The sequence below is a fragment of the Cygnus olor genome (assembly GCF_009769625.2).
Source record: "Cygnus olor isolate bCygOlo1 chromosome W unlocalized genomic scaffold, bCygOlo1.pri.v2 SUPER_W3, whole genome shotgun sequence".
Lineage (NCBI taxonomy): Eukaryota > Metazoa > Chordata > Aves > Anseriformes > Anatidae > Cygnus > Cygnus olor.
The window spans coordinates 529,888-539,524 of NW_024429074.1; the positions used below are offsets into that span (position 1 = coordinate 529,888).

The 9,637-nt window shown below is 37.8% G+C and overlaps 1 protein-coding gene across 6 annotated transcripts in view; it reads left to right on the forward strand.

Moving 5' to 3' along the window:
• Nucleotides 1-7,927, forward strand: part of LOC121062932 (mothers against decapentaplegic homolog 2) — a 55,966-nt gene extending 48,039 nt beyond the window's left edge. For all 6 annotated transcript variants that reach the window (XM_040543231.1, XM_040543235.1, XM_040543236.1 and 3 more), the window contains 4 exons: nucleotides 96-308; nucleotides 1,549-1,686; nucleotides 1,852-1,996; nucleotides 6,025-7,927. In XM_040543231.1, coding sequence (XP_040399165.1) covers nucleotides 96-308; nucleotides 1,549-1,686; nucleotides 1,852-1,996; nucleotides 6,025-6,148 — 620 coding nt within the window. In that variant the 3' untranslated portion in view covers nucleotides 6,149-7,927. The remainder of the gene's footprint in view (nucleotides 1-95; nucleotides 309-1,548; nucleotides 1,687-1,851; nucleotides 1,997-6,024) is intronic.
• The last annotated feature ends 1,710 nt before the right edge of the window (nucleotides 7,928-9,637 follow it).

Below are 9,637 nucleotides of genomic sequence, written 5' to 3' on the forward strand. Positions count from 1 at the left end.
GCTATTATTTCTGGAAGAAAAAAATAGCAAGGCAGATAAGTTTCATTTCAGCTTCAATTCTGTGCTATTCTTATTTTTTATTTAACTTTTTTTAGACTTGCAACCAGTTACTTATTCAGAGCCTGCGTTCTGGTGTTCAATAGCATATTATGAATTGAATCAAAGAGTGGGAGAAACCTTCCATGCATCACAGCCTTCTCTGACTGTAGATGGTTTTACAGATCCATCAAATTCAGAACGATTTTGTCTAGGTCTGCTTTCCAATGTAAACAGAAATGCTACAGTGGAAATGACAAGGCGACACATAGGTAAAAATCTAATCTTTTAACTATTTTAATATTTTAGCCATGAAGTTATCAGTAGTGGTCCGGGTAGGAAGGGCAGATCTGTTGTTTAGGGTTGTTTCACCATTATACAACCAGCCACTGAACTGTCTTCGAGGCTTTCCAAGGGGAGTGTGGTGTCTCTTGCTAAGGACAGAATTGGAAAGACAGAGGTCACTGCTTTTGAGTCCAGAGAGTTTTTTGTTACTGATATTGGTGGTAGGGGGATGGTTGGACCAGATGATCTTGGAGGTCTTTTCCGATCTTTATGATTCTATGACCTGTAGTAGAAATGACCTTTAGTAGAACCTTCTGACTTCTGCCCCAAATCCAAATGCTTGTGTCATAAAATTTTAGAGGTGGAGAAGCCCAAGATATGCCTGTGATGACTGATTAAAATGGTCAATGACGAGGAAAAGCAAACCTGTAAGGCATTCTCCCTTTTTTTTGAGAGTAGCTCACATTTTATTTGAAGAAAGTTTTTGAAGAAAAATGGGAATAGAAACTATGGCCTTTAAAGGACCTATTAATTATAATTAGCTTTTTGGGGGGAAATCAATTGTACGTTACTTCTTACTTGTGCCAGAAATAACCCATATGGATTTTTTTCCTCTGAGAAAAAGCAAGATCATATTTCAGAAGTGAACAATAGGATTTCTTACTGACTTCTTTTTGACAATAGGACTAAATGAAGTCCCATTGTTTTTGTCAAAGTAGTACAGAAAAAGGGGTATACAGTGGGTTGTGAAATTGTGTGGGTGCATGTAAGAGGAGAGTCTGTGGAAGTTGTATACTTGTTCTGTTTTTTCCCATCATCTTAGCAGCATGTGCCACTTCACATACAACACTTCATATTGGCACGTGTTTTAATTATGCTGAATCTAATCTTTTTCTTTCAATTGTAGCACTTCAAGTGAAAAAATTCTTTGCTTCTTAACTTGGCTTTGGTTACTAGCCATTGCATAGCTAGAAAATTCTAGATCGCTGGACCAAAAATTATTCTGCCTTTCTTTCAAATATTGTGTGATAAAAATGCAAGCTAGTTGTGTTCTGTCCCTGCTACAGTTGTCAGACCAGCAGTATGGTTATCTAGATAATTGACTTCTGTTTTTGTTGAAACAAACAAACAAAAAAAACCTTGGCCTTCTCTAAAACAAAATACTCCCTTGTTTGTTAATCTGCCTGGGTCATATCATAACTAGAGTTTCTTTGAATTTTGTTACAGGAAGGGGAGTACGCCTCTATTACATTGGTGGAGAAGTTTTTGCTGAGTGCCTAAGTGATAGCGCAATTTTTGTTCAGAGCCCGAACTGTAATCAGAGATATGGCTGGCATCCTGCAACTGTGTGTAAAATTCCACCAGGTTAGTAGCCTACCAAAGGTCTTGTACAAAAAAAAATCCAACAAATTTTTTCGTGGGATGTCATTTACTTTCCTTTTGATGCCTAGAAAGGGTTTCTTCATAGCTTTGGTCTTCTGTGTAGCAAACCCAAGTATTTAAGTGTACTTCTTGACTTTTTCTTTGTAGGATGCAATCTAAAAATCTTCAATAATCAAGAATTTGCTGCTCTTCTGGCTCAATCTGTGAATCAGGGTTTTGAAGCAGTTTATCAGCTTACTAGAATGTGTACTATAAGAATGAGTTTTGTTAAAGGATGGGGAGCTGAATACAGGTAAGAAAGCCTTTACATTTTTTTCCTTTTGCTACTGTGCACTATTTCTGTCTGGCTTGAAAGCTATATATAGCTACTGTAGCTATGTTGTCTTCAAGTTGAACCCCATATTTTCCTTTCCTCTCCTTCAGCTATGGAGCTCCTAAGTCATAAAGACAGGTAACCTGATTTTAGTATTGCACTAAAGTTCATTGAGCAAGGAATTTCATCAGAGTTCACTTCCTCACTTAGTCTTGCTTGCTTATTGTAGTGAAAACACTGACAACATCTAGAAGTTTCAGAACTTGTTATACAATTATTTGCTGCGTTAGACCTATAGTCATTTTGGTCTCTGTGCTTTTCTGTGTGTAGTATAATGAGTTTGTTAGGTTGTGGTGTGGGGATACAGTTTGATGGGACCCAAGGGAAAGTATTGAAGTGACTGAGTTCATTATGCAGACTAAAACAGCTGGTGAACATGCATTTAAGGGATGGCAAATATATTGGAACTTGGAGTGGAAAAAACTTTGCAGGAGTAAGATGTGTGTTTATGTAGAAAAAAATGCTAAAAATCGTTGAGTGGAAAAGTAGTCTTCTATCTGCTTTTGAATAGTCTAATTCTATTCTCTATAGAACAAACTAAAACCTATAGTTTAGATGGTGCATTTTTTAATGTATGGGAATTTGGAAAGAAAAGGAACTAACTTCGAACTGAGCAGTTTTCATTTTTTTCATTTATTTCTCAAACTGAGATCTCATAATTTTGGAGAGCTACAGATGTGGTTTTAAACAACAACAAAAAACCTTAGATGTCTAGAAATTGTATACTGAAAGAATAAAGTCTGACACATCAATACCATATTGCAGTACAGAACAATTATTTTTTTTAAATCCTTAATTCTGAAGTTAAATAATACCAGGTTGCACTGTAGATTCTGGGGTTTTGTTTCTTTTATCTGCTTTTGCAATATATCCATGCAAATGTGAGCCATTGGTATGTGGGTGAGGATTCTTGGCTAAATTAAGCCAATTTTGTAAAAGTCTAATTAGATTAAATGAAAAATTTGAGTAATGAAATTGGTACCTCTTTGTTAGCAAGAGGTATGCAAGAAAAAAATCCAGCTCAAGTTTAAAGAACTGTTGGATTTAGCTCAAAAGGAGTATGTATACACTTACGCATAATTAAATACAACATTCAAGTCAGAATAGAAGAGAGGCTTAATCAGTCAGATTATGTGAAGACAACTTGAAGTGAATGGAGTGTAAATGTTGGGTTAAAACAGCGGAGAGGCTTTTAATAAAGTTATTGCTAAGGAGGGAGAATAATTGTTAGCAGTCTATAAACCCTTCAGAGATCATAGGGTTGAAAAAGCCCAGTGGAAGCTGCCAGAACAGCATAGTCTGAGTACCAATGTAATGCTGAACTAGTTTATTTGCATCTCTATTGAAGATGGTGCTAATACATTATTGAGGTGCAAAACTTGTAAGTTACGATAAGTTATGATTAAAGTAAGAAGGGGTTGCTCCTACATGCACAACCTTGAATTTAAATTATTTTGACAATTTAGACTACCTTAGATGGTGAAGCAGGGTATCACAGAATCACACTAAAAAACAGTCATTGTTAAAACGTCCATGCTTCATTATGTCAGAAATGTTTCTCAGACCAGGCTTTGGCAAAGCCAAACCATTATCTACATTTTCGGCATGTGGCTTATGTTCATAAGCGTGATATGTCAAGGTGGTGGATTTTATAGGCTTAGTAGACAAAATAGTTCATAGCTTTTCGCTTGTTGCATGTTGGCTAAAATTGAGGATTGTGGTAGAAGTTCAGATCAGCAGTTAAGTGTTCACATTAACACAGGAACTAACCAGGGCTAAAATCTTCTGAAGAAAGTTGAGGTGTAATCACAGCAAAGATTTATTGATACACAGATGGGAACTCCATGGATAGAAGAAGCTGAGTTTTAGCTTTGAGAGGGCTGCTAAGTGACTCACTATTTTATCTTTTGCCAGGGCTGTTGAGCAGAACCAGTTATAAAATATTCTGGAATATTCTGGAAGTGCGTTGTGTAACAGACTGTAGGGGAGTTGACAGTGGTGGAATAATGAACTTCCTTCTTTGGGAGAGGATTCGAGACTAAATGGAATTACATTTCCTGTGGTTTAGATTGTTCTTTTTATTGGATCGCTTTATTTTGGCATAGGCATTCAGGGCTAAGTGAATGTTTTTTTGCAGTGCGGAGAGAGCAGACCCCAGCCGCTTTCTTCTCCTAGAAAATGTAAAACCACAGACAGCTCTTGAAATCCATCTTCTCGCTGGCTTAATTTTTCTGCCTTTTCAGTTCCCCCCATTTATATAAACATATTCCCTTAAAGCAAAGGGTTCCAATGCTGACTGTAAAAATGAAGGGACTGGGTTTGTATGTGACTAATCTTTCTTTGAATCGTAATGCCTCCTTGCTCTGATTTTGGAATAGGTAGAATTACTAGGAAAAACTGGCTTAGCAACAGTAGTCTTGCCATTCTAGTTTAAGAAAACTCCCACATCTGTAGTGGGTACAGTGAAATAACAGGATCTCTCAGGCAGAGTATGTCCAATACTTGTTTCAGCAGATGAAAAGGAAGACTTGTGAATAACAGGTCTCTCTCCCAAGGATGTATGGGAGAGTGAATGGAACTTCTATGGATATCAAGTTTTCGGCTTTTACTGACACTTTCTAAATAGTGTTTAATTAAAAGCTGCTGTTGTGGAAAAATAAGGCAAGTTTGTAGAGAATAGAAACAACTTTTACTTAAACTGCTTGTGTGAAGATATACAAAACAAAGTAGTATAAATAAGATTACAGGAAATCAGGTGAAGTTTGGAGTTCTGTTTGAGATAACATCAGTCAGCACAGTATAACCACACTGTGTTACAATGCAGCATTTCTGACATGGCTTCATTGTACGTTTTTTCTTGATGATTGCTCTATAAAGATAGATCTTAGGATTGACAATGCATTACATTGTTTGGCCACCCTACCTGTGCAGAGCCAAGCATTTCTGTTCCTTATTTTTTCAGTATTTGTCTATGAAATTCAAATGTAGTTATGCATGCAAACTCTTTGGTGAAGATAGTAGCTGTATGCAGCTGACTGTGATGCAAACACCAGATTGGTTGGACAGTCTTCACTTTTGAGTTGCTTTTTTGTAGTAAGGTGTTGTGGTTTAACCCAGTTGGCAGCTAAACACCACACAGCTGTTTGCTCACCCTCCCCCCCTCCCTCTCTGGGATGGGGGAGAGAAATGGGAAAGTGAAGCCTGTGAGTTGAGATTAAGACAGGAAAATAATAACGATAATAGTACTCCTACTAATAATGCGTACGAAACAAGTGATGCACAATGCAATTGCTCACCACCTGTTGACCGATGCCCAGCCTATCCCTGAGCAGCTGGCCCCCCCACCCCAGCCAGCCACCCCTATATATTGTTTAGCATGATGTCAGATGGTATGGAATACCCCTTTGGCCAGTTTGGGTCAGCTGTCCTGGGTCTGTCCCCTCCCAGCTCCTGCTGCATCCCTAGCCTGCTCGCTAGCAGGACAGAGCGAGAAGCTGAAAAGTCCTTGGCTTGGTGTAAGCACTGCTCTGCAACAATTAAAACATCAGCATGTTATCAGCGCTCTTCTCATTCTAATCCAAAACATAGCACCCTGCCAGCTACTAGGAGGAAAATTAACTCTGTCCTAACTGAAACTAGGACATAAGGCATTTGATGCGGTGCTTGGAGCATTTGCTTCAGTTCTTATTCTGTTCTCCAGAGCAGAACATTCTTGATAAATTGTGGATACAAATGTGATTATTGATGTTTTTTATAGATGTGGGGTGGGTATTTCTTCCAAAGATTGTTTGGTAAATCATTAGTACAGTTACAGTAATAGTTGCAAACTTTCATCTCTCTTTGTAGTAGAGATGTATGGAAACATCCCATCAAATGGATCATATGATGGAGAACTTAATGGTAGCCAAAGCTTCTTTCTGACTTTCCAATTCCACTTAATTTTTCAGGCGGCAAACAGTAACAAGCACTCCTTGCTGGATTGAACTTCATCTGAACGGACCTCTACAATGGTTGGACAAAGTATTGACTCAGATGGGCTCCCCTTCAGTACGCTGTTCCAGCATGTCATAAAATTCCTTTCTCCATTATCAGTGGGATAAATAGAGTCCAATCAACAGACTTAATATAACAGCTCCTCTGTCATAGTATTTGTGTGTGGTCCCCATGAACTGTTTACTATCCAAAAAGTTTAAAAAAAAAAAAACAGCAAAACAGCACTTGAGGTCTCATCAGTTAAAGCACCTTGGTGATTCTGTTTCCTATACTCTAATACTAGATGAAAACTTAGTGTATAGAAATGCCTTCTTCAGAAAGGAGGGACAATTCTAAAGACTCTTAATAGTGTTTTTATTGGGTATGTAATTGAGTGTCCTAATGGTTTATCAATAACATGAATAACGAAGTATATGTACAGGTAATGTATCATGATCTCAGATATCAGCATTGTGCTGTTCTACATTTTAGTTCCCATAAATAGATGTTTGATTTGTTTTTTGATTGGGGCAAGTCTCTCAAAATTCCAAGACTCTGCTCCTTTATTATTTTGTATTTTTTATACAAGCAGGTTTTTGAGTTGTCCTAAACATAAAAAGCAGACTTTCCTTGTAGAAAAGCTTAACTTTTTGCTGCCTTCTTAAAGAAAGGAAATCCCTCCATTAGAAGGGGAAGAAATGTCTGAGATTTATCTGTGAAATCTTAAGACACTTGATATGTTTAATGGGGCCTAAAATAAATTCATACTATAAATTCCAAGTATCCGTCACACTAGGAGTTTACTTTTCCCTACCTATCGGAGTTGATGCATCTGTTGCCAGCATTATTGCTGGCACTGATTTATCTGGGACTCTTTTGTATGTTGAATCATTGAAATATTTTTTTCTCATGGAGTGAGAACTTACCATATTATTGGATACTGGATTAAAATATACAAAGCTATTGGCTTACCCCTTACATCTGTATGTTTTCATTAAACAGATGTCACTGAAAAAAATCTTGGTTTTAGTTTTTAGAGCAAATACCTTAAAATCCTCTTCCAGGGTAAGCTAGACCCTTTCATATAGGTTTTAAATAGATGCAGCTTCTTAACATATTTCAGTAACACAACTTAAATTTCTGATCTGAGTGGCTTTGTATTGCTTGCTTACATACCAGATCATATACATCCATTATGTCATAATGGGCCTTGTTAATAAAAGTAGTTGCTTCTGCAAAACCTCTAGGATAATGGTTGCTGAGGTATGAGCAGCGAAGGAGGACTTCTAGGTTCTTCGTGACAGTGCATGTTATTGTGAACCCTTGGACACTACAGCTGCATCATATAAAAAATATTCTGAAACATATTCTACAAATAAGTCTGGGTTGGGGAAGGGTTGGGAAACTGCATAGAAGGGTTATTCTGACTTGAAAAATATACATCTTACTAACAATCTTGTGATCTAGCTGTCTGTCATTCTTTCATTATTGTGGCAGTAGCAGGATTGCCTTTGTCTGTTTTTTTTCCCATTGTTTCATCCATTACACTAGTACTGTACTTTGTAAGTACAGCTAGTGATAACTTAGCTTTGAGAACAAAAATGTGGCCAGTGTTACAGCTTTTAATCAGTTGACTGAATTGATGATAGCGATGGATATTTTTATGCCATAATGACTGGGGCATAGAAGCAATACCAAAAATCAAGCCTTGAAAAAGTGGGCCAGACACCTTTTAAAAATTGGCAAAGCAGTTACCAGTTTGTGATAATTTTACCAGTAGATTAATGTATTGGTAGAACTTGTGAACCTAAGAAATAAGCTTCATGCGTGTTGCATTTGCCTAATATGTGAATACACTAATAAAAGTTTTAATTCTCATGTTTGTTGCTTTTTATTAATTGCTGTATATATTTTCTGTTGAAGGTTAGGAATTATTCTAACCAACCTTAAAAAAAAAAAGTGGCATGAGTTGCATGCATGCTGTGGCCAGAAAGGTGCATAGCTTAGGTGTTAAAATCGCTTCTTGGACAGCTATTGTGGAGGTTCTGGATCTGTGTGTTTAACAATACAGGCTTCTACTTCAGATCAAGTTTATTAAAGCAGTTGCTTTTTTCCTACCACAATCAAATTACATCCTACTGGCTCAGATGTTTGCTTTCACCTGTGAAACAGATAAGAGCAACTTGTCTGGGTGAAAGACTCCATTGCATTTATGAACAGGTTGCAACTTGAATCAGTTGGGTGACCTAATTGTAGTCTCCTTACTGTGGGTTTCTGTATGTGTTCTCTTTCAGCTGGGGCGATATTCCTTGCTTTGCCTTGAACACAGTAATAGCCTTGATGGAAGTCATTTTTGGGTATGTGCTTCCAAGTAGTGTGCCAGGACGCTGCAGGCATTATCTGTGGACCTGTGATGCCTGTGGACAAGGCCATCTCAGTTTGTGTAGAAGTCACTTTTTTTGGCTTCTGTCAGTATCACTAAAATAGTCTCTCCCATCGTTACTGTTTCTGCCACAGCTTGGTGGAACGAGGGAACAAATCTTCATTTGAAATATGTTTGCCTGTATTTAATTTAAATGTCTTTGGCAATCCTTGAATAACTTTAACCTACTCCTGTTTCTTAATCCAGTGCCTTTCTGACTTAATCCCACTGATCTGTTCTTCCTCAAAACCTGACCAGTGCCTGCTCAAACATCTCAATGCAGAATGCCTGTGGTATGTAAGGAATGTGACTTCATCCCTATTTTGCCAGGCAAAGTATAATGACTTCCAAAGTACAAATGAAAAGTGAATTATTTTTTTCAGTAAGTGTTTTGTTAATAAAACACCAAGCAGGGAGTAATCAGCTGAAGTACTCCAATTGTGGTTAGCCAGCTAGTTATCTGTATAATGAAGCTGGAAAAGTGCTGTATGTAATGACGTGCTCTAACTCTGGACTGGGATTCCATGTGCCTGGGTACTAATCTCTCCCTTGTCACTAGCCCTGTCTGAGCTTGATTTTCGTAGTACTGCCAAAGCAAAGTAATCAAAAATCAGGTAGCTGATGTAAACACCTGAGCCTAAAAACAGTTTGAGTTGCCTCATCTCAGTACATCCAAGCTGAGAAAACTTCTCAGAACCCTTCCACCTCTGAAGAAAAAGCCAATTTCATTTAACAGTTCTTCCAGTTCCAGGGCTGCGTCTTTGAGAACAATGTCAAATGCCCAGAGTCTTGCATCTTTAAACTGTGAGAATTGATAGCTGAATGTTACCTATGTGTATTTTCACGTTGTTTTTGTGCATGGTGCTTATTTAGGTGGTCAGCTCTCTATGATGGGATTTCTCCGCTGCTGTTTTAGCATTTTGCGCAGAATCCTCCCACCTCCTTTAGCTTCCAGGTGCTATTATACAAATCTAGAACGTGATGAAAGCTGTGGTGTTTTCTTGTTCTTACTCAGGGTGCTGTGCTTAATCAGTACTTAACCTCTTTGAGACTGATTGCAGGCAAACCGAACAGCTTAACTTCAAACTCTGTGTATAATAAACAGGGAGAGGTAAACTCTAAATGTGTTTGGGACTGAGTTGGCTTTCCAGTGGAGAGCTAAGTCT